Source organism: Camellia sinensis, chromosome 3 (genome assembly GCF_055761805.1).
Source record: "Camellia sinensis isolate YWXY chromosome 3, ASM5576180v1, whole genome shotgun sequence".
Taxonomy (NCBI): Eukaryota; Viridiplantae; Streptophyta; class Magnoliopsida; order Ericales; family Theaceae; genus Camellia; species Camellia sinensis.
In genome coordinates, this window is record NC_138963.1 from 84515086 (window position 1) to 84541238 (window position 26153).

Consider the following 26153-nt stretch of genomic DNA (forward strand, 5'->3'; position numbering starts at 1 on the left):
GCCGACATTAGTGAAGTAAGTGTCAGTAGCTTGAAGAAGACGAGAGTGAGAAGAAAAATTAGGATTATAGGTTGACAACTGAAATGTAATTTTATGTAAGGATAAAATTATAATAATAAAAATAAGGGGAAATTACAAAGAAAAACTCTACGGTTTGAACCTTGTAACAAAATAAATTCTGAAATTTTAATTTCATCAATTTAAATATTAAATTTTTGATTTGTTTTTAATTTAAATCATTTGCCTATTTTTCTTTAGTAAAATTAATGAAAAAATAAATATTTTAGTCATTACACTCAATAAAAAAAAAATATTTTAGCCATTTTATGTATATCTACATTGAGTTTAAATATTAAAATATTATTTTTTTGTCATTTTCTACTTAATGAAAATAGAAAAATGACTTACATTGAAAACAAATCAAAATATTAGAATTTAAATTGACAAAATAAAAAATTTAAGATGTTTTTTTGTTACAAGACTCAAACCTTAATTATTTATTTATTTTTTGTAATTGTCCCTAAAAATAAAAATAAAAAATAAAAAATAAAGAGCGTAATGAGTTAAAAATGTCACGTTCCTTAACCTATAAGAAATTATTGTAATTTTGTCAAACTTTAGAGGCAGAGTGTAATTTCTCCAAACGTGAAGGATGTCCGTGTAATGTACGACCAATACTCCTTCTGTGTGTGTTTGGACACACGAAAAGGTAAAGAAGCGGTCGGCTTTTCTGTACATCGCCGACCGGTTTGGGGGGTTTAGGGAATCCGATCCATTTCCACGGCTTCTTGGTACCTAGTCAACTGCACACAGAGAGGGAGAGCGAGAGAGAGAGAGAGAGAGAGAGAGAGCAATAAAAAATGGGTGCAGATGATAAAACCCTAGAAGAATTGAATTCATCATCTTCCTCATCGGAGTCTTGGAAGGAGCGCATTCTCTTTCCCACCCTCCTCGCTGGTCTTTCTCTAAAACCCTATTTTCTTAAAAAATTATTCTCTTTTCACTGCACCGTGTTTGGATGATCACAATTTGGAAACATTTAATTCAAGTATCCAAATCGTTCCTTTCTCTTCCTACGTTTTCTTTCCATCCAAACAGAAGGGGAGAGAGAGAGAGAGAGAGAGAGAGAGTAGGGAAATTTGGTTTGCCATGAAGTTTCTAGTTTCTGATTGATTTTTTCCTTCTTTCAATTTTATCTTCTAGGAATTGCCGGCGGGGGAGTTGGATTGATATCAAAACATGGCAAAGTTCACGGAGTCGCGAACATTTCCGCATCGTATGGCGCTAATTTTGCCATTGTCACTGGCTGCTATTGCGGTAAATCCTGCTTTTAAATCATATCCAAATATCGGTTTATGGTTGTCGTGTGTTCTTATTATCATATCGAGGATTCTAACTTTGGAGATGAATACACATATAACTCCTCTTTTAAATTTTCCTTAAAAGGTGCAACATACTATAAATTTCTACCAATATGAAAAGAGTGGATAACATTACCTTTATATTATTTGTCTACCTAGTTAAATACATACACACGCACACACATATATATGTCCTTGTCTACTAAAATTAGGCATCTCATCTCTTCATTTTGTCATGATATAAGTCAGAAGATAAACTCATTTCAATAAACAATATCAAATTTAAAACTCATTTTCAAGAATGTCATTTTAAATACAGTCAATGGCTACATTGTCAAAGGATGAACAAACAAGAATGGAGGATAAAACAAGTGTATCGGCAAATTAAAAAAGAATAGGGTTAACTACACAAAACCTCCCTAAGATCTTGGAAATTACATTGTCTTTTCTTACTTTACCTGACAATATAAATAACCTCTCTTACGTTTGGTGCCGTTACAAATTTTAATAAAATCGGCTGAAGTTAGCAAAATTATGTTTTAAAATGTCAAAATTACCGCCCTTATTCTTTTATGTTCTTCCCACTTACACCATCACCCTTATAACCAGTCATACCACAAACCCTTATTCTCTCTTTTCTCCCATTCACCCTCCAATGGCTTCCACCTTCATTGAAAACTCCAATTTTCGTCTCCTCCTTCAATGGCTTCCATCACCTTTGAATTTCTCCTTCCATCATCACACTAGTCGCCACTGATTGACCATTCTACTGTTGACAACCACACCACAATATAGCACTACCATTAACTATATTAGCCACAACCCCACTTGTAGCAAACACCTTTAACCACTCATCGCACCAAATCAGAGCCTCCCCACCTATCTCACCACCATATGGGTTTGATTTACAAAATTGTAGAGATTAGCACCATTCTATCGTTGTGTTAGGATTAGTCCACCTATATGATAAAGGTGGGTCCCATACTGTTATTAGGTTGTTTTATACATGTATTTGAGTTAGGATAGTATAGTCCGGAATTTACTAGGAAACTTAGTATGTATAGGATTTGGTTATCTAATTGTATGGAACTAGGATTTTCATGGTTTGACTATTATAAATAGTCATGTAGACTATAGGATTTCTTGTGAGAGATTGGGAGTGTAGTGAGGAAAAAAATAGAGATGTAATGGTGAGAGAAACAATACCGTAGATACCCGGTGAGTAAGGGCTCAACTACCCTTGGGTATAGAGTTCAGGTAGTGGTGTAGGTTTTGAGTGTTGTGGTCATCTCACATGTATTCTCTATTTTATTCATAGTGGAAACTCTCTCTCTCTCTCGTGGTTGTAGGCAATTTAGGCTGAATTATGTAAATCTGTGTGATTATTTTTCTCCTTGGTGTGTGCGTGGGTGTGCTTCCATTTGCGTTGGTGGGATATGGTATAAATCCCAATAAGTGGTATCAGAGCTAAAGGTTACTGATCCTAGGTGCGGTTGGTAGAGGGTGTGATTATTGCACATGGAGGACTTGCACAGAATAGAAAGAAATTCCGGTGGTAGAGAAAAAAAAGGGGTTCAAATCTGGTGAAAGTTTCCATAAGAAGTAACATGGTAGAAAAATTCACAGCGAAGGTGGATCTCGAGTAGTGTTTTAAAAAGTTTTAGGTGCATCGAGGCGCTAAGGTCACCTAGAGCCTAAGCACCGAGGTGCGAGGCGAGGCGGTTATAGAAGTTGAGCAAAATATTAATATAGTACAATTTTCAACATAAGCAAATATTTAATATGTATATTTTTAATTTTAATAAGAAGAGAAGAGAAGAGAAGAGAAGAAGAAAAAAAATAATTAATTTTTTTAATATATATATTATTTTATTTATTATATTTTTTAAATAATGTGCTTCAATTAATTTTTTTATTTTATTTTACATACATGTAGTTTATTTTTTTTATTACTATGTATAAGTATATATTATATTTTATATATTATCTATAAGTATATTATATATTGTATATTATATAATAGGTATTATATAATATTATATATATATGAATCAAGAAGATAAAGAGAGAGAGAGATCGTGATCGCGAGAGAGAAGACGATGGAAGAAGAGAAGAGAAGAGTGGAGAAGAGAAGACGAAGCAGAAGAGAAGTAGAGAGAGAAGAGAAGAAGCAGAGACGAACTTGAAGAAGATGAGTCCAGTCGATGTCGAAGCTCAGATCAGTCGATGGCTAGTATACAAACACAAAACAAATCAGTCGATGGCGAAGTGTACAAAGCGTGCGTCTTGAGCCTAATTGAAAGGTGCACGCCTCAGCGCCTTACCCGCACTTCTCGCAACTCGCCTCGCCTCGCCTACTTTGAACGCTGCCCTTGCGCCTCGCCTCACTTAGCGCCTAGGCAAGCTTTTTAAAACACTGATCTCAAGGTTTTTAGGGGTTGCAAATTCATTCAGATTCTGAATAGGTTTAAAGGGATTGGATAGTTTCGGCGGTGATCTAGGTGATCGGGTTTGATTGCGGGTGATCTGGGAGTAATCTAATTCAATCAACCAGGAAGTCCAGTCGTTGCGGGGACAATTAGACGGTGTTTTCTGATCAGGTATCGTGATTGGAAACTTGTATAGGCTCGTAGAGTATGTTATGACAAAAAGGGAGTTACTGTCAAGCATCAGACGAGTAGTATGAGTCGTGGGTGAACATCAGTGAGCAACAGTTACAAGGATATTTGATGGCCACCAAGAGGAAGACAATGGGATGCTGGATGTTCACAGAAGGAAGCTTCGAGCATGGAATCTGAGACAGTTTCCGACAAGGTGTACACCAAGGGAAGATGCCGGTCTATTTTCTATAAAGGTTTTGGTTCATGGCAGTGGAGACATCTTAGGGAGGTGCAGCAAATCTCATCGGCTCGAGCATGAGGACAAAGGAAGCCACTAATGACATGCTGAGCACTATTGCGGGAGATGCAAATAATGTGGGCACTTGGTTCAAGGCGGTGCAACATCTTCTAGGTGAAGGTGGAGTGTTCACGCAAACTAGGACATTTAGGTTGGAGGATACACATAACATTTACCTCACATGGGTGGAGGGGGTGATTATTAGGATTAGTCCACCCATGTGATAAAAGTGGGTCACGTACAGTTATTAGGTTGATTTATTCATGTATTTAGGTTAGGATAAGGAAACCTAATGTGTTGATTTTGGTTACCTAAATGTATGGAACTAGGATTATCATAGGTAGACTATTATAAATAGTCATGTGGACAATAGGATTTCTTGTGAGAGATTGAGACAGTAGTAAGGGAAAAAATAGAAATGTAAGGGTGGGAAAAAATAGAGATGTAATGGTGAGAAAAAAATACCGTGGGCACCGGGTGAGCAAGGGCTCAACTATCCTTGAGAATGGAGTTCAAGTAATGGTGTAGGTTGAGTGTTTTGACCATCTCACATGTATTCTCTGTTTTGTTCATAATTGAAACTCTCTCCCGTGGATGTAGGCAATTTAGGTCAAACCACGTAAATCTGTGTGATTGTTTCTCTTTGGTGTGTGTGTGGGTGTGCTTCCGTTTGCGTTTGTGGGATATGGTATAAAAACCAACACGTCAGAGGGAGGCGGATAGAGAAGAAAAGGATTTGATGGTCTGGATTGGCTTCGATCAAACACCTTGGTCAATTGCGGTTTTTGATCGAGGTAACGAGGTTGGGAAAAGAGTGGAAGAGAGGGTGGTTGTGATAAGATGGTAGTGGTTCATGACTGCTGGTTGTTTATGTACACTGCTAATGGAAAAAGGACCTATAAGAGTGGACAGGTGTTTAGAGTGGGGATTTTGGTAAAGAGAAGAGGATAGAGAATATGGGGGGCGTAGGGATAGCAAACCCATCAATGAAGTTTGATCTCCAGAATCAACTCCATTGACGAAGCTCTTACCTTTGTATTCCCATCAATGGAGTTCAATCTCAAGAACCATGCATTCCATCATCGGAGCTCTTTGCTTTGCAGATCGATCATTGGAGTTGGCATTGGCTAGACATTGGTCTATTTGAATTTTGAGATTGGGTTTAATATATTTGCTTAAACAATGAGAGGGAGAGAGAAGATAGGGATTTATTTCTTGAAGATGGCTGAAGAGGTGGGGGAAATAGAAGGGGTGGACATCGGCCCGTCAACCCGCCCTATTTTTGTAGGGCTTGGGAAGGTTGTTTTATGCCATAGGGCCGGGTTGGACTAATATTTTCAACCCAAAATATTAATGGACTGGGTTTAGGATTTATACTTTTAATCCAGCCTGGTCCGGCCCATTATTTAATTAATTAATTATTTATTTATTTATAATACATTAAAATATATATTTTTTGTTAGGATCTTGACTTTATCTTTGTTGATTTTATTGAAATTCACATTTGTGGTGATGTGTGATTGAATTTATTTAAGAAACTCATCAATTTATTCATGAGATCTTTCAATTTATATTGATGCCAACATATTTATTATGTAGTGTAAAATCCCTTATTATGTAGTGTCGGCCCGGTTTGAACCCGGCCCAGCCCGACGTTTGTCCACCCCAATAGTGGTTGAAGTGACGGATTTCTTCAAGTGGAGTTTTGTGTGTGTGCTAGGGCTGTTCAAATATCTGTCCGACTCACTTAACGTCTCAGACTTGAACTGACCTGACCACCAATGGCCGGTTTCTACACCAACTTCGGTCAGAAATGGGTGGAAGTTGCTGATTTTTTCAATTTCACAGTTGGGTGTCGGATTAGGAACAAAAAAATTGTTCAACCCGACCTGAATTGATATATTAAAGATAAATTCCAGCCGCATGTCTCCCTTTAACTGCCTGAAAATATTACTTACTCTTATGTTATTGGCTGGAGATACAATCTTATCTCATCTCTTCGTATAACCCAATGCATCATCCTTACACTCATTCAACTTTTCAAAAAGAATCATAATTACCCTGGCATCATCATTACTATCTTTTCAACTTTTCAAAAACTATTCATCATTATCTACTCCAACTTTACATCTCTGCAGAAGATTTTTTGTTGATCGATACATTTTTTTTTTCAAGCCTCTCCCTTTATTGTTGATGCTTTGTCTTCACTGTTAGAGACTGCTTCGTCTTCACCATTGGAGATCTCTTTTGCCGCTTAGTCTCAATCTTCCTTTCTCACCCTCCGATCTCTCCTTCACAACCCCTTCTCTCTCAGATCCTTGTCTTTCACATTTCTCTCTCCCTCACGCACGAAGCCCTTCTCTATAGCCTTCAATCTCTCATCCCCCTCTCTACTCTCATTGTGTTTCTTACTCCTCTCCCTCTCAAATCTTACTATCTTTCAGTACCCCTTAATCCTTGTGTCTCACACCCCTTTGTCTAAAAGAAATTTTGGGGTTAGAAGTTATTGGGTTACTGGGATACACTCTGCAACATGGTGAAGCGGTCAGTTTCGATACCCGGTTGAAAATTATTCAACTCGAATATGTCCGGTTTCAAAGATATAGGTAGCCGATATTGGATGCCTTCACCCTCAACTCAAGGTGATTGGTTTGTCATGGGTATAGGTTAAACGCGACCCAGGATGACTCGTGAACACGCAGACACGCACACACACACACACACACATATATATACTAGTAAAGCATGCCCGTGCAAGGCACAGGTTACTTGCACATAATATTTGATATTTTAAAAAAGAGAAATATTAAAAATTCATAATTTTAGAATTATAACTTTACCTATAATAGTTGGGCCTTATATCATTAGGTGTGTAAGAAATGAAAAGTTGATACTTATCATAACACATGATTGTGGGTTAAATTGTGAAAGGTTTGTGTCTTAAACTTTTTCCTTCTAAAAATTTGGTTTCAATTTTTGACTTGAAGGCAATGCTTGTTTTAATGGGGTAAAAATATAATAGATTGATTATTTTATTATAAAATAATGATTTCATTTCATTTCATTTCATCTATTTCAATGACATTCCACATCTATTCTAATTATCCAAACATTATTTGAGATTATTGTGGGCGAAAGGTGTGGTTAGAGGTAGTTCGGGAAGATGGCAGGCACTTCAATGGCCTGGGATCACCGGAGGTGGAGAGGAGGAGATCAAGGCAAGCTTGGAGAGAGAGAGGTTGGCAGTAATAGACCTTGAACACTAATGTAAAGTGAGAGGGTGTTTAAGCATGAGACTTGGTTGTATTGTTGTTGTTGTGTCTCGCTGCATATACGATACGTTATATAGGCCACAGGAATATTGGAGCCCAAGCAAACTGTTGGACAGGTGGCTCGTCCTCCTCAACTTTGCTAGAAGTGATATAAACCTTTCTGCCGTTTGTGGCTTGCCGGCAGGCGGAGAGCAACGTTTCATGGCAGGCGGAAAGTAACGTTTCGTGTATGCATCGGATGACATGAATGTAAGGTCATTGTTGCCTCTTCTCCAAGCCTGGTCGAGATGGAGTTGTCTTAGCAAGAAGACAACCATCTCGACGATCCTATGACCTCAGTTGCCAGTCTAGTATCCTTTGATGATCGCGAGCAATAGTGCCTGGGTCCTGCTCCTAACCCAGGCATCCAAGTAGGTGAATGGGCTAAGGCCCACCTTAGTATTTAGGAGAGCCAAGGGCTTGCTTCCAGGCGACCAAGTAGAAGAATAGGCCGTGGGCTTATCTCAATGTTTAGGAGAGGGGCTCGCTTCTAAGCGACCAAGTAGGAGAATGGGCTGCGGGCTTATTTCAGTGTTTAGGAGAGCCAGTGTTTATCAATCCAAGTCCAAGTGAGCCGGGGGCTGATTGTATTGTTGTTTGGTCTTGGAGTGAGGTATGAAGGACCATGGGCCCTGCGGGGCCATGGTGTTGCCAGTTGCCTGGCTCTTCATATCTAGATATATTTGGGCTTATATGTATGCTCCCGCTTAGACTAAGAATATAGTCTTGGTTGCCTTGGCACATGGCGCCCGTAGAGTTCGCCATGTATCAAACATACGACATGCCCAATGTGGTGCCATATTGGTCTGCCACGTGGGTGGGGTTTTGGTGATGTGACGCTTGTAGGGCTTGCCACGTATTGAGCTTGATGCAAGTACCCACAATTATTATCCAAAAATAACATTATTCGTCACAGAATTAAATGAAAAAAAGATTAATTTTCCATTTATTTCGATGGATGCGCTAAATAGTTTTTGAAAATGTTTTCCTATGCTGAATTGTGACCTTAAAACTAATACATTAGTAGTTGTATTAGGGGTAGTGGTGATAGTGGTGAATGGTGGAGGTAATGGTTGGGGTAATTGGGTTGTTGAGGGGAGGGGGGCAGCGGGTAATGACGGTGAAAGTCAAAATAACTTTGTAAAATTATGTTTTTGTTTTGGTATAATGCCAAAACAAACAAATAAATAAATAAATAAATAAATTTTGTTCCATGTTTATGTGACAAATCATTTCAATATTTATTTGGACCATTGAATCTATTTCTCAAAAAGAATCTAGTAATTATGATTGTCATTTCTTTTGATAGGATTATAATTGTCATTGATATAATAAATTTAATACAGGATTTGACTTTGATAAATTTTAGCTCAAATATTTGGCACACTATTAGAGGGTTTTTTTTTTTTTTTTTTTTTTTTTTTTTTTTTTTTTTTTTTTTTTTTAAAGGGTAAAGTACAAGTACACTCCTTAAGATTTGCTTAAAATACGGATTATCCATGTAGTTCTGGAAATTATAAATACTCCCATGAGGTTTTTGTGGCTTGTACTTTCCCTTTCCCATTTTGCCCTATTCTTTTGTATTATTTTCGTAATTGTTCTCTGTCATCTTGCTACTTCATTAGCCATGGTAGATTTTATATAGAAATTTGCTAAATGTGGTAGCCATAAGAGTCATGGTCCTATCTACTTCCTAATGATTTATGACATTTTATCTTGTGGGCATATAGTATTGTTCCACCTTATTTTGGTTTAGGTAAATTACATTAACTACGCTTACAGTTAAACAAAATAACAATAAATCCTATAAGTTTGACATCCTTAAACCTAGGGAAATTACCACCACCAAAAAAAAAAAAAAAAAAGCCCAAGGTTTGACCATTGTAATAAAATAAACCCTAAATTTTTAAATTTGCCAATTTAAACTCTAATCTTTTAATCTGTTTTCTATGTAAACCATTTGTTTATTTTTGTTAAGCAAAATCGATGGAAAAAAATATATTTTAGTCATTAAACTCGTAGGATAAGAGTATTTGTTACATTTTATATACACCTGCATTGAGTTTAATAACTAAAATACTATTTTTTTCGTCGGTTTTACTTGACAAAATAGGCGAATGATTTAGATTGAAAACAAATCAAAAAAATAGGGTTTGAATTGATGATTTAAAACTCAAGATTTATTTTGTTACAAGGGTCAAACCTTGCTTTTTTTTGTTGATAATAGTCATATGCCCTTGTTACAACTTTAATTATGAGTTCGGAATCTTTGAAGTGGTTTTGGAGTGATTTTTAGATGGCTGATATTTAGTTATACAAAAAATTAAAGGTACAGTGGTTAAAAATTGAGAGTATAACAACCATACACAATGGCCTTGTTTGGTAGAGCTTATTTCCAGCTTATTTAAGCTTTTTGCCTAATTTAAGCTATTTTGATGTGTTTGGTTTAGCTTAACAATACAGCTTATAGCTTTTTGTAAGTCAAAAATCAACTTATTCTTTGAGTGGGGGAGGAGAAACTTAATTTATAAGTCAAAAATCAGCTTATGTTCACAGTTATAAGCTATAAGCTGTTAAATTATAAGCTATAATCACTTTCCTAGAGTTCTACCAAACGGGGCCAATCACTCTAAAATCACTTTTAAAAAAAATACTAAAAAAATTCCAACTCTTAATTATAGATATGTATTATTATAAAATAATTTTTTTTTGATCACATCGTCTCTCATTACTAAGTCAAACCCAAGTTTTGGACTATTAGGCCAAGCGATGAGTGAAATTTTCAAGTGAATGCATCTAATGGGCCTGTCCATACATATTGCATAATTCTATTGAGCCATTCTAGATTTAAGATTTACCACTATTAACCCAAATTCCTTACATAATTTCCAAAAACCCTTCACCCAAATTAATTCCACCAACCAAACTAAAGAGCAAAATAGAAAATAAGAAAACAAGTTGAAGGGCAAGATAGGAAATAAAAAAAAAACAAGGCTTCTATGGTGAAGCAACTCTTATATGGATAGATATATATGTAACAACCAACTAGGAGAGATCATATTAAGACATCCTTGTCAAACATATACTTTGATTTCTTTGATATTTTGCTTGTTTGTTCCACAAGAGTGGCTGGCAATATTGGTGAGAAATGTTTGGTTATAAAGGTATTACAAAAAATTAGGTTTTATTTTTTATTTTATTTTATTTTTATAATATAAGGGTATTTTTGTTATTAGTGCATATTTTAACATTATTATGGATCAAATTAATAGAAGGGAGACACCTGTAAATTGTCAAGTAAATTAAGGGAAGGCAGTGTAAGTCGAAAACCTCAAGAGAGTTCCCTGTATGTAATTTGCTAGAAGCCTCAAAGGAAGTCGGTTTAACTGATCCAAAGAATATTATGATAAATTTTATCCACTGAACTGTCTTTTTTGTTTCACTAGTGAGATGTTTGTAAAATAAAGGTTCTTCAAACATATTGAACCAAAGAAAGGCAATATTGTTGATTTAATCGAAGTAAGAATAGTCTTTGAGTGAAATCTTTGAATTCAGTTTTAAATATTAGAATAGAAGCAACTCAAGATAATATATATATAACACTAATAGCGCACATATTACTTTAAATGTGTATATCCCATGGCAAAAATAGACCAGCACGACGGATTGTGTGGGTGGAGAGGTTGTTAAGGAGATTTGGGGTGGTCAGTGTATTCAGTAGGTGTTCCTCCCGGCGTTTGGTGTGGCAAGGGGTATTCTTGTTTGTTAGGACACTAGGGTGGTGGTGAGAGAGGAGGAGGTTGGGGCTTTTTCAGTGACCTGTTTGTTCAGATGTGTAAAGGATGGTTTTCGATGGGTGTTCGCAAGGGTGTATGGACTGCTTGATGTGTGGAGCGGCGGCTGTTTTTGGAAGAGTTAGAGAGTGTTGCTTTTCGCTGGGCGTTGGTGCGGTGGCCGGCAGAAAGGTCGGGAGGGGGTTGTTTGACGGGTATCATGCGAGCTTTTTCGGATTTGACTGATGAGTTGCATTTGGTGGATTTGCTTTTACAAGGGGGGATTACACATGGTCTCGGGGCTGTGTTTTTTCTCGGATTGATCGTTTTCTGGTGACAGAAGCTTGGGAGGAGCATTTTTCAGGGGCAGTTCAGCAGCGTTTGTCTAGACCGGTGTCTGACCATTGGCCTATTCTATTGGATGGTGGGGCTATACAGAGGGGCCCTTTGCCTTTTTGTTTTGAGAATATGTGGCTTCGTTCTGATGGGTTTGCAGATAGGGTGAGGCAATGGTGGGCAAGTTATGTTGTGTTTGGATCTCTGAGCCATAGGCTGGCTCTGAAGTTAAAAATGCTGAAGGCAGATTTGAAACAATGGAATAAGGAGGTTTTTGGTCATTTGGATGGGCAAAAGGAGGTGTTGGCTCAATTGCAGATATTGGATTCTGTGGAAATTGATGTGGGTTTGTCTAACGAGGAGGTGGTTCATAAGGAGCGCTTGTAGGCTGATTATGTTCAGATTACTTAAATGGAGGAGGTTAGTTTTAGACAGAAATCGAGGTGTTTGTGGTTGAAGGCAAGGGATCGCAATACAATGTTTTTTCATCGGATGGAAAATGCCCATCGGCGAGTGAATCAAATTGGGAAGATTAAGGTGGATGGGGTGGAGCTGACGGATGAGGAGGAGGTTCGGGAGGGGATTGTTGGCTTTTATGAGCTTTTGTTTAGGCATCAAGTGGAGGGATGGCTCCCGAGGGTTGATGGAGTGGTGTTTAGTGGGCTCTCGAATCTTGAGGGGGTGGAGCAGCCGTTCTCGGAGGAGGTGGTGTGTGCTTTGAAGGGGATGAGTGAAGATAAGGCTTCGGGGCCAAATGGTTTCACTATGGCCGTTTTCCAGCATTGTTGGGAAGTTGTTGAGGGGGATGTCATGGCGATTATAGGGCAATTTTATCAGACATGCCAGTTCGAGGAGAGTTTCAATGCGACTCTTATTGCTTTGATTCCTAAGGTGGGTGGGGCTGAGGATATTCGCCAATTTCGGCTGATTAGTTTGTTGGGAAGTGTGTACAAGCTTCTATCGAAAGTTGTGGCCAATAGGTTTTGGTTGCAAGTAGGGGATGTGGTGTCAGAGTCACATAACGCTTTTGTGGAAGGTTGTCAGATTCTGGATGCAGTGTTAGTGGCTAATGAGTGTGTTGACTCTCGTCTGCGAGTCGGGCAGTCAAGTGTGATTTGTAAGTTGGATATTGAGAAGGCCTATGATAATGTCAATTGGGATTTTTTGATGTTTGTTATGGACCAGATGGGTTTTGGGGTTAAGTGGCGGCGACGGATTTAGTTTTGCATTTTGACGGTCCGAATGTCTATTTTGGTGAATGGGATGCCGACGGGTTATTTTTGGACTTTTCGAGATTTGAGGCATAGGGATCCATTGTCCCCGTTGCTGTTCATTCTTGTCATGGAGGTCTTGAGTCGGTTGTTGTCTCAAGCGGTGCAGGTTGGTTTGCTGGCAGGTTTTTCATCGGGGGCCGGGGTTTGTGTTTCTCACCTTTTGTATGTTGATGATGCTTTGATTTTCTGTGGGGCTGATTTGGAGCAAGTAGGCAATTTGCGCTGTGTTTTGCTTTGTTTTGAGGCGGTCTTGGCTTTGAAAGTGAATTTGGCCAAGTCGGAGTTAATTCCGGTAGGGGCAGTTGACCAGCTTTTGACTTTGGCAGCCATTTTAGGTTGTAAGGTGTCTCATTTGCCAGTGTCTTATTTGGGTTTGCCTTTGGGGGCTCCTTATAAGGCGAAAAGGGTGTGGAATGGGGTGTTGGAAAGGGTACAGCGTCGGTTGGCAAGATGGAAGAGGCAATATTTGTCGAAGGGTGGGAGGTTGACTTTGTTGAAGAGTGTTTTGAGTAGTGTTCCGACTTATTTTATGTCGGTTGATGTTCTTCCTGTTTCCGTGGCTCGTCGTTTGGAGAAGCTGTAGCAAGATTTTCTGTGGGGAAGTGTTGGTGGGGAGTTTCGGTATCACCTTATTAGTTGGGACCAGATTTGTGGTCCTAAGGAGGAGGGGGGGTTGGGGGTGAGAAGGTTGTGTAAATTTAACTCGGCCTTATTGGAGAAGTGGTTGTGGCGATTTTTTAATGAACGGGATCAGTTATGGCGGAGGGTGATGGCTTCCAAATATGGGTTAGGGAAGGGTGATTAGAGTACTAAGAAGGTGGGAGGTTCTCATGGGTGTGGGTTGTGGAAAGGTATTTGGTTGGGTGGGGTTGGGTTTTGGGATCAAATCCAATATCGAGTGGGTAATGAGATACGTGTGCGGTTTTGGAAGGATCGGTGGTGTGGGGAGATCACTTTATAGGAGCGTTTTCCTTTGATTTTTCAGTTGGCAGTGGATCCTAATGTGATGGTGGCTTCATATTTGGGTGGTGGAGGTGAGACGCTGGTTTGGGATGTAGTGCTTCGTCAGCAGACTCAGGATTGGGAGCTTGGGTTGTTGGTGGATTTGTTGGCCTTTTTGTGTGGGGTTCGGCTTGGCTGTGAGGAGGATGTTTTGGTCTAGCGGGCTCCTCATGCGAAAGGTGTTTTTTCTGTCTCGTCATTTTATGGGACTTTGTGTGGTGATGGTGGGAGGTCTTTCCCTTTGCATCATGTGTGGGTTTTTGGTGTTCCGTCGAAGGTGGCTTTCTTTGTGTGGACGGCAGCATTTAGTAGGTTATTGACTATTGATTATCTGATTCGTCGGCATCACATTTTGGTGAATTGGTGTTGCCTGTATTGTGCAAATGCAGAGACAGTGGATCATTTACTTATTCACTGTCCGCTTGCTTCTTGCCCGTGGGTGCTTGTTTTTTTCTTTATTTGGCGTGGTGTGGGTGCAACCAAAGCAAGTTTTGGATGTGCTTCGGTGTTGGGGGTGGTTGAGTTGGGAAGCGCCGGAGGAGAGCCTGGGCGTTAACTCCTTTGTGTTTGATGTGGCTGCTTTGGTTAGAGCGGAATCGTCGGGTTTTCCAAGGGAGGGCTCAGTTGATTGTTCAGTTACAGTCTCGTTTTTGTGGTATTTTGTACAGTTGGGTGTCGGGACGAGTAAATCCTAATTTATTTGTTGTTTTAGACTTTGTGGATGATTTAGTTGGTTAGGTCCCTGTTTGAGGATTCGTTTTGTGTATTCGTTCAGCATCTCCTTGATGCTTTCTTAATAAATCATTATTTATCCAAAAATAAAAATAAAAAATAGACAAGCACGACGATTAATGTTTGATCAAACTCAAAGAAAATTATTTGAAATTGTCATACATAATTTTGGGAAGCAAGGCTTTATAATGTTGAGTCTATCTTGTTAGTTGCTGGTAAAATATGTTTTTTATTTTAGAATTTTTTTGGTGGTGCGACTACCCCTGTTGATCCATCCTTATCATACTCATTTATCAATCTTTTATACGGAACCCTAACATTCATATGTACATATATTTAGTTTTATAAATGTTTCTCTTTCTACATGTAGAAAATTCTTTGCCACTGGTCGTCCCATGGTGTTAATGGCTCCCTTTTGCTATAGAATTTGGCTTATATAATGGATTTGTGCCTTCATATGCTTATTTGCATTGAAATTAAAAACTCCCAGGTTTATTTTGATTTCTGACCTTGTGTAGCTGTGTTTTCCATTCAGTGAAGAATGTCATGGCCACTGTATCTCTTAATTATGTTATGTTTCAATTGTGTGACTATTTTAGGTCTTTATAATTGCAAGTGAGAATTGTGTGAAATTTCTAGATTTAGTATGGCAACTCTTTCCCATTTTGGGTATTATTTTTACTTCCCACAACATGGTGTATTAACAATTTATGAATGGCATTGTGTAAGGCATTTTAAGATGGAACATTCTACATAGATTTGTAGAATTCAGGTTGTCTAACGAATCAAGCTACTCAAGTTTGACTCATGTAAGATTCACTAAAAGCTTGTTTAATGTCAGCTCGAAAGAAGCAAACCAAGGTTGAATACAATTTGAAACTCCTTAAGTTTTTCCAGCCAAGTTTGACAAGCTGCCACTCGACTCATTTACAGCCTTGTACAAAACATCATTTTTTTTAGTTGATTTGAAAGTATTATTGTGTTGCACCTTAAAAAAAACAGAAAGACAGTAGTATTGTGTCCAATAAAAAGGATTTTTCTATTAATGGAGTCATCAACAGTAATTTTAAGACAGACTTTGGGTTGAAAGGCCAACATAATTCTTGGGTTAAATCTCTTTGTTTATTTGTTTCAGGTGCCCGTGAGTTTGTGAGAGCAAGTAGAGCGTCTAAACCTGATGATTTACTGAATTCAGCTATTGCCGGTTTGGGGAGCGGTGCAATTCTCGGCCGTCTTCAAGGTTAAATTCCATGACTTTCTCTCTCTCTCTCTCTCTCTCTCACACACACACACACACACACAAACATAGGCATGCATGCTTTGCAGAATAATCTTTGTTAATCTTGCCCTCTCTTTATGGGCCGTTAGATTGTACAACTGAGATACTGAGACATTTGCACTAATCTGACTGATTGCATAGTGCATATTCCTAGTTTTTAATTTATTATGTGCTAGGTGTGCAAGGAATTGAAATTGAGCAATCCAGCCTTCTGAATTTTTGCTGCACAAGAATGTTTTCTTTTGGACTATAAACAATTATGACTTAGATAGCCATTTTTCTTTTTCTGATTGAATGTAGGTCCGTGTCAACTTATCTTCTATATGGCCCGGGGGGGGGGGGGGGGGGGGGTGAAACTAGCCTTTATTATTTATTTATTTATTATATTCAAATGATTCACTTTGTGCAGGGTAATCCATATATATATATATTGGTTGTGTCGTTTTTAACAAAAAAATAAAACACTAAACTTTACCCTAATTCAATAGAATAATGGCAAGTTCAAGTATTGATCCTTGGAGAATGAAAGGCTAAATTGCTTTAAATCTGGAAATTCCTTCTTAAATTAATTCAAAAGATATTGAGACTTAATATAATGAAATATGAAAGCTAATTAAAAACAAAAGTTAAATAGTTAATTCTATATGAAAAGACTTGGGGATTTGAATCTCTTACTAGTTGCATAACCATAATCATTGTATCAATTCGGGAATTAATTGCTTAATACAATAGTGACCCATTATGGCTACAAGGCCAAACAGTGTCTCCAAGAGAATTCATGGATTTAAGAATCAGACATAACTCATCTTCGATTAGCATGAAATGTCTACACTAAACTACGGTTGCAGCACGTCTCATTTTCTCTAGACACGAGTTATTTCAACTCTCAAATACAGCTACAAAGATTGCCATTGTATAACTATGTTTTTTTTGTTTTTTGTTTTTTTGATCAACAACAAAATTTATTGATTAATCAAAAAGAAGAAATGAGGATAAGGTATCCTCTACAAGAAAGAAACAAAAAAAGAAAATACAAAATCCAAACAAAGACAACATCAATAAAATCGAATCCCTCAAAATTGTATCCTCCGCATACTGCAAGAGAATGCCTACCCCTCTAGCTCTGTCAACTGTAGGTTTAGAGAAGAGAAAGGATTAGGAATGATTATGATATCATCCCTTTTTTATATTAATGAAGATTAATAATTACAAGGGAGCCCTAAGGCATAAAATAATTACAATCGAATAATAACCCAACTAATAATATACTATTCTAACATTCTCCCTTAAGCTGGTGCGAAGATGTCTCTCATGCCCAGCTTGCCTAGGATGTCATGCAATGGCTTACTACCAACTCTGTTGGTGAGGTTGTCAGCAAATTGTTCATCAGACTGTACAAATAGAATACATATTGTGCCACTAATGAGTTTCTCCTTAATGAAGTGATAATCAATCTCAGCATGCTTTGTCCTGTTATGTTGAACCGGATTGTGAGCGATGTTGATGGTGGCCTTATTATCACAGTATAACCGCATGGAGTTCGTTTAATCAATACCTAGATCACTCAACAATAACTTGATCCATACGAGCTCACACACCCCTTGTGTCATAGCTCTAAACTCAGCCTTTGTACTTGACCTGGCAACCACATTCTATTTCTTACTCCTCCAAGTAACTAGGTTGCCTCAAACAAATGTGCAATACCTTGAAGTCGATCTCTTATCAATTACTGATCTAGCCCAGTCAGCATCTATATAGGTTTCCACACGAAGATGATCATGCTTTGAAAAATAAAGACCCTTACCAGGAATAGCCTTCAAGTACCTCAAAATTCTTATAACAACCTCGAAGTGAATCTAATGAGGAGCATGCATAAACTGGCTAACCACACTGACAGCAACAATAATAGCAATATCAAGACGGGAGTGAGATACGTAGATGAGCTTATGCACGAATCGTTGATTTCTCTCCCTATCAACAGCTGCTCCTCCTTCATCATCCTCCAGTTTTTGATTAGGTTTCAATGGAGTGTCACAGGCCTTGCTGCCAAGCATTCCAGTTTCCTTTAACAGGTCAAGCACATACTTCCTTTGTAAGATAAATATCCCATCCTTGGAGCGAGTAACTTCAATTCCCAAAAAATACTTAAGTAGTGTTTGGTAGAGTTTTCTAAATATGATTTGATAATAAAGTTGTATTTTGAGTTTGTGAGTTTTGGAATTATGATTTAAGTGTGGAAAATTTGTTTGGTGAATGAGTTTTGAAAAGAGTTTTGAATTGAGTGGGAAATTTTTGATGTGACATGTGATATTTGATACAAAAACTTACAACTTATAACCAAACACAACTCAAAATTCTATTCAAAGCTCATAAAAAAATTTAAAAAATTTTCGAATTTTTTTTAATTTAAAATATAAAAAATACCAGGTGCCAATTGTAAAAAAAAAGAAGAAAAGAAGCACTGCTCTTGTCAACTGGCCGGACGTCCGGGAGGACGACCGGTTAGCCCAAATACTCCCGCCTTGCAAAGAGTTTTCAAAAGTAACTGTGGAATTATATTTTGAAAGCTCCACCAAATGGAGCTTTCAAGTTTCCCAAGCTTTTGATTTCAAACTCACTTATTAAATATTTCTTCAATAAAGGTGTTTCCTCACTATCATCACCTGTAAAAACTATGTCATCCACATGAATAATGAGCGCTATAGTCTTACCGCGTGATAAATGTTTCACAAATAAGGTGTGATTTGCCTGACTCTATTTGAAGCTATATTTAAGCATAGCCTGAGTGAATCTCTCAAACCAAGCCCTTGGAGACTGAGACCATATAATGACTTCCAAAGCCAGCATACTTTACTTTCTATCTGATGATCCTCAAAATCAATAGGAATGTCCATATATACCTCTTCTTTTAAGTCACCGTGGAGAAAGACATTCTTTACATCAAACTGATGAAGTGGCCAATCTAGATTAGCTGTTAGAGAGAGAAGTGCTTTGACTGAATTCATCTTAGCCACGGGTGCAAAGGTCTCTTGATAGTCAACGCCATATGTCTGAGTGAACTCTTTTGTCACAAGTCTAGTCTTGTAACGCTCAATAGAACCATCCGCTTTGTGTTTCACAGTATACACTCATTTGCATCCCACAAGTTGCTTGCCTTTAGGTAACTCAGCCAATTCCCAAGTGTCATTCTTCCTGTGCTTTCATTTCCTTAATCATGGCAAGTTTCCACTTAGAAGTAGCAAGATCATCCTGAAAATGGTTAGGAATGCTAACAGATGAAATATTTGACACAAAAGCTCTATATGAGGACAACAAGTGAGAGTAGGACACAAAATTTGAGATAGGATGTTAAGTACAAGATCTTACACCCTTTCTCTTGGCAGTAAGAACATCAAGATCAATGGGAGTATCAAGATTAGTGGACTCAAGAGATTCAAAGTTACATGGACTCTCATCAGAAGCAGGAGATGGCAGTGGGTGAGCAGAAGTGGTCTCTTGTATCCAGGTAACTTTCTGTCTGCCTTTGTCCTTGACGTAAACCTGTCCTTCCCTATCCTTGGTGACGTTGGGTTTTGTTGTCCCAGTAAGAGGTGGTGGTGCAAGAACAATTGGTTTTACCATAGGAATCACAGGTATCACTTCACATAAAGGCTACCCTGAAGGGAGGACTGTGACATCAGAGAGGACAAGAAATAGGATTAGGACTCAAAGAATGTGACATCTATGGATACAAACCACTTATGAGAAGGAGGGTGATAGCACTTATACCCCTTTTGAGCAGGAATACCCAAGGAAAACACATTTGAGGGAGCGAGGGTCCAACTTACCACGAGTAAGAGAGTGATTATGGACAAAACAAACACAGCCAAATATTTTGGGAGGAATATAAAACAAGTACTCGGAACCTAGAAGGACTTGAAGGGGAGCTTGTTTGTACAAGACCTAGGTAGAAAAATGATTAATAAGATGGGCAGCGGTGAGAATAGCGTCACCCCAGTAGGATTGAGGCACACTCATAGAGAAACACATGCACCAAGCCATGTCAAGAAGATAACGATTCTTGCGTTCCGCCACCCCATTTTGTTAAGGGGTATTGGTGCAAGAGGTCTGATGAATAATGCCATGAGTAGAAAAATATTGCTCTAACCCAGTATCTATGTATTCACCCCCATGATCAAAACGGAAGATTTTGACAGTGGCCCCAAACTGAGTATGAATCATCTTATCAAAAGTGCGGAACAGAGAGAAAATCTCACTCTCGTCTTTTAGAAAATACATCCAAGTATTACGAGAAAAATCATCAATAAATGTAACAAACCATCGACGACCTTTCACAGATATAACACGAGATGGACATCAGACATCAGAATGTATTATTGAAAAAGGAACTAAACTTTTATTAAAACTGGGAGCAAAAGAGACTCTGTGTTGTATTTCAAGTTGACAAGACTCACAAAGAAACTCAGACACATTATTGTTTACAAAAATAGATAGAAACAAATGCTTAAGTAAATAAAAAGAAGGATGCCCAAGACACTAATGCCACAACCATAAATCATCTGTGGTAGTGGACTCGTGGTGGAAGAATGAGCAAGCTTGTCCGGTTGATCTAGGAAGTAGAGATCATTTTCTACGCTACCACTGCTAATCGTCCTCCTCATGACACAGTCCTAAAAAAGACAATGATCAGAAAAAAAGTCACACTACAATTCAAATCCTTTGTAATACAACTCAAGGATAATAGGTTAACAAAAAAAATTGAGAACATGGAGAACAGAAGAGAGAGGTATGGTAGGAGTGACATGGACTAAACCTTTCCCAGAAATAGAAGAAACAGTACCATCTGCAATTCTAACTTCGTCCTAGACTAAAGGGGGCTTATATGCAGAGAAAAGGTTAGAGGATCTAGACATATGATTTGAGGCACCATAATCGATAATTTAGGGCAAAGACTTATGAGAAAGGAAAACACGAGGAGAAGAGGCTAAGTTACTTGAGCGGGCAAATGACGAGGAAGATGTACTAAGAGCAGTAGAAGACCGGCGGTCCAGCAAGTGACGTAGAACATCCTCAAGCTCATGAGTAGTCATGCCAGAGAGACAATAAGATGCCTGGCCAATGGAAGCGGAAGTAGAATCAAGTGTATCAACAGCACTAGACTGATAAGCCCGTGGCTGAGAGCCACGCCCTCTAGACTGGCCTGACCGACCTCCTCTAGAACCAGACCGATCACCTCGATCCTCAAATGGAGTCCCATGAAGCTTTCAACACGTCTCACGAGTATGTCGCGGCTTGCCACAGTAATCACAAAATACAGACTCCGTGGCGGCAGACGGAGGGATGGGAGTCAAGCCAAGGCCATCTCTAGGGGTAAACAGTAATGCTGAATAGTCAGTAGCGACAGGTGATATCATAGTAGACTAACGATTCTCCTCATTCTGTACGTAGGCGAATGCCTCCTAAAGTGAAGGAAGGGTGTTCATACCCAGAACCGGACTCCAAACCGAATCATACTTCATATTGAGACTGGCCAGAAATTTGAAGACCCTTTCCTGTGCAATGAATTTCCTGTACTCGACTGAATCAGCAATGCAAACAGGCTTATGTTCCTGCAGGTGGTCAAGGCGTTTCCAGCCGTTGGTGAGGAAGGTGAAGTACTGGAAAACAATCTGCTCCCCCTGAACAGAGCTCTCAATAGAGCGGCGCAACTCAAATTCCTGTGAGAAATTCCCTTTGTGGAAATAGGTGGCAACCACAGCATCCCAAATATCTTGGGCAGTCTCCATAGACAAGTAGTCCTCACCAATTTTTGGTACCATCGAATGAATAAGCCAACCCATAATCAAAGAGTTGGTAATCTCCCATTGGTCATAACCCGGTCAATAGTGTTGGGTGCCTTTATCCTGCCATCAACATACCCTATCTTCCATCTATTCTTTAAAAAAATAGTCAAACTTTGCGACCATGTTAGATAGTTTTGACCATTAAATAGAGAGGTGGTGATTTTAAGACTAGGGTTGGGGTTATCAATCATAGTACTAGGTATAATGAAACTCTTACTGTGAGGTGTCTGAGAAGTAGTGGACACACTAGTGGAATCTGCCATGAATACTATACTATCGAACCCTTAACAAAACTAGTGTCAGTCGCAAAACTGGAAGGTGGAGGAATATAAGCACGATGACCACTAAGAAAATTAAAGAATTAAAAAACTCATTAGCATTTTTTTTTTTAACTGCATTTTTTTTTTTAAAACAAAGAATAAGGTTACGGTACAGACTAAACAATGAGAGTGTAGGTCATCAGGGTCATACCAGTCGATACAGAAGGAGTCGGATTGCGCAAGGAGTTGGTCGGAAGTGTTCTACGAGATGGCCAGGAGAGTCGATAGACCTAGAAGAGTAATCGAGGCCTACCGACAGGCCTAGAGGATAATAGAGGGTGAGTTGTAAATCTGACCCAAGCACTGCTGGTGAGCCGCGACCCCTAGAACGACATGGGTGTGGCCCGAAATCAGCCAAGGTAGGTCGGAAAAGGGAGAAGAGGCGCCAACTAGTGTTGGGTGGATTGTAGGGCTAACGGCTGGGGTGGGTGATGGGAGAAGGTTGTCGGTTGAGGCTGGGGTGGCTATGAGGTGAGTTGGCTCTGATCCCATGTAGGTTTAGAGAGGAGAAAAAGATTAGGGAATGATTGTGATATCATTCCCTTTTTATATTAATGAAGATTAATAATTACAAGGGAGCCCTAAGGCATAGAATAATTACAATCGAATAATAACCCAACTAATAATATACTATTCTGACATCAACCATCCTTCCTAACACATCAGCCACCAAAATAAAAAGAAAAGGTGATGATGGATTCCCTTGTCGCAATCCTTGTGAAGCCTTAAAACTTTCACCGATTTTTCATCAACTAAAACTGACATATTACAAATCGAAAAACATCCCTTAATCTAAGATCTCCACCGCTCACCATAACCCTTCCTATCCATTACGAAATCCAAAAACTACCGATTTACATGATCATATGCTTTCTCAAAATCAACTTGAAAAATAAGTCCCTCCTTCCCTTGACTTTTAAATTCCTCCACCACCTCATTTGCCACCAGGGCCACATCTAAAATCTATCTTCATTTCACAAAAGCCCCTTGTGCCTTAGACACTGTATCCCTCAAAGCTGTCCTTAGCCTTTTTGATAGGACTTTTCCCAAAATCTTGTAAAGTGATGTAACCAAACTGATGGGCCTAAAATCACCAACTCTCACAACCTTCACTTTATTAGGGATTAAACATGTAAATGTCTCATTTGAACGCTTATTGACAATCCCCGACTCATGAAATTTCGTAAAAACATAAATTAAATACATCAAACATAATTGGAAAATGAATTCGATTAAATAAAAAAATTTCTCAAAGTTACACAATCATTGTAATCGATCCCAAAGTAAAATATGACAAAATAAGGTTACTTAACTAGTGTTTCATTTAGACCCTAAGAAAGAAGATTAGTTCCCATGGAGAAGGTGAAGAATGTCATGGATGTGGAGAACTCCATCATTGGAACCTTGAGTTTCCTTCCTCCTGCTGCTTGTGCTATATTTTGATATGTGAAGAATTCCTTTTTCTAAAGGCTAAGTCATCCTTTTATACTCTCATAGCAATTAGGGTTGGAATGGGCTCAAAAAAAGTATAAAAACTCACTTTTTCGAACTTCTTTTCGCATTGTGCACCCGGGCTCACACAGAGCTCTATTTTGCAGGGTGTGCGCGCGGGCTCACCTAGACAAAATACTTTACTTGTGCAGGTGTGCGCTATGAGGTGCACCCAAGCACAACTTGACACGCTCAAATCTAGCTTTGACTTTCCTTGCTTTGTTTGCCAGACACTTTGGTCCTTTATTACTCGCTTTCATCGCAAGGACCCAAATAACCTACACAACACGAAAATTCATTAGAATAATCAAATAACAATGATTACAAAGGTAGCAAGCATAGTTTAGGGGGCTTAAATGTGTATATTATAAAAGAAAAGCACCAGAAGGGGTGTAACCTTATATATAGGATGTATAACAAAAAGCAATCGAAAGAACGTATATATATATGTAGGAATGTACTACTCCCCAAAAACTCTACAAAAGGCAAGTCATCCCTGAGCCAGAAAACCAAGGATGCTAACAGTGTTCCTTTCAAATCACACAATGAACTCTCCTTCCCGTCAAAGTACTGTTGTTCCTCTCTCTCCGCAAGCATCAAACAAGGCATAACAGAGTAGGTTAAGGGCCATCCAATTTTTGGCCTCTTGCCATTTGAAATGTGTATATATATATATTTTGCGCTGTGCTTGTGACGGTTTCTATCATAAAAACAGCCACTCTATCGCCCTTTCACGAATAACTTCTGATGGAATTTCAGGTTGGCTGTTTTCATAGCTAGATCAATCATTTTTGCAAGCATTATGTACAGTCCTGCCGAGCAATAGATGGTTGATACTTATTCTACAATTGAAGCCAGTAGCATGGTCATGCTGGTTTGTTTTTCCACTAGAAACACAATTGAATTTCCCCAAATGGATCAGAATTAGTCAGTTCTAGTATGGGAAAATTCTTTTTCTTTCCAGATGCATCTTGGCTAATTGCTTTGTCTGTTTTGCTTTTCCAATAATGGAATAACTTCATGTGTTGATTTGATTTTAGGATAAAACCTTTTGTCTATTAACCTTACTTTGTGGTTTGCCATGTCTTGTCACTGTTAGGCCATTGCTAGGTTTATGCTTTAGTGTGTCGAAACCGGTCCTTATCTTCTCATCTTTTGTGATCTGGGTGCCTCATCCTTTAGGTGCTCAATTGATGGCATTAGCTGCACCAAACCCAGAGTCAATAGCTTGTTGGAATGAAAAAAACCTCAGTCAGTAATAATATCGTATAATACTGCTGTTTGCCTTGCATTCCACATTCTTGTAGCACATCCATGTTGCGCGCATCTGCAAAAGGATTAGCAATGATTCCTTTGCCACATCGGACCTTTTAGCTCATAGGGAAAGGAAAAATAAAGGGAAAGGAAATAAAGTGAATGAAAATTGTTTTCGGTGCTTGGTTAGGACAATGAGAAGAAAATGAATGGACAACTGTCAAAAAAATCCATGTTTTGGTTGGTTACCAAATAATATGCTTATTGTTCAAGAAATTTAATATCCATTCATATATTGAAGATCCAAACATAGTGTGTTATAGTATGCTGATTTCCAGGAATTGTTCAAGACTTCAAGTTCAGTTAAATCCCTATGTTCCTTTATTATCTTTTAAGGTTTTGTTTGGATCTTGGATTTAGGTAGGGATTTGTAGAAGGAAGGAAGGAAAAAAAAGGGGGAGATGTGAAAAAAAAATTGTTTACATTTCATTCACATTTTTCCTCTCATTTTCTTTTCCCTCTACAATTCCCTACCTAAAGCCAAGATCCAAACACAACCTAAAAGTAACAGAGCCCTTTCCTAATAATGCGAACTTACTCTTCCTTGTTATTGTTAATAGAAATTAAAAGCTTTCAATTGGATTTCTCTTTGATCTGATATCAAGCTCATTGCTGGGTTAATTGGTCCTTTCATTCAGTATATTAATTTGGGAACTAGGATGCTTTTGATGATGTGCATTAGTGTTTGATCTGCATAATACAATGTTTGGTTCTTGTAAAATTTCAAAAATGAATGGTCGCTAAGGTTTATCTTGTTTCTTGTTTCTCTATTTCTTGCAGTAGTAAACCTTACTTTTCCGTGATTTTTCAGGTGGTCAAGCCGGTGCTATCCGTTATTCAATCATCTTTGCTGTTGTAGGAACAATGGTAGATTTTGCTGCTCTTAAACTCAAACCTTCCCTGAAGAGCTTCCATGAATCTATAATAGGGAGCACTGACAGTTCAGGGAAGAATGGTGGTTGGCTGAGATTGCCAGAATGGTCACCCATCCAAGTACTGGATGAGGAAGAGCTTGCTGCGAAGAAAGCTCGGGAACAAAAGCTCTATGCTGAAAGAAATGTCCATCATCTTAGAAAAGAAGAATCTTGAGGATTTTTTTTTTTTTTTTTACTTCTCCATTATGTGTTATACTTGTGGTTTGTTTCTATTTCTATCAGGCATTGGCATTGGCATTGGCTTCAATGGACTTATAATAAAATGGAAATTTCGTTTGCAGTCA

General features: G+C 38.5%; 1 protein-coding gene across 1 annotated transcript; it reads left to right on the plus strand.

Moving 5' to 3' along the window:
* Positions 1 to 600: 600 nt before the first annotated feature.
* On the plus strand, positions 601 to 26153 carry LOC114299644 (Mitochondrial import inner membrane translocase subunit Tim17/Tim22/Tim23 family protein). The gene is made up of 4 exons (XM_028244435.2): positions 601 to 957; positions 1204 to 1317; positions 15823 to 15927; positions 25746 to 26153. Exons 1-4 carry the CDS (start codon positions 861 to 863, stop codon positions 26021 to 26023), a joined length of 594 nt encoding a protein of 197 aa, XP_028100236.2. The 5' UTR covers positions 601 to 860; the 3' UTR covers positions 26024 to 26153.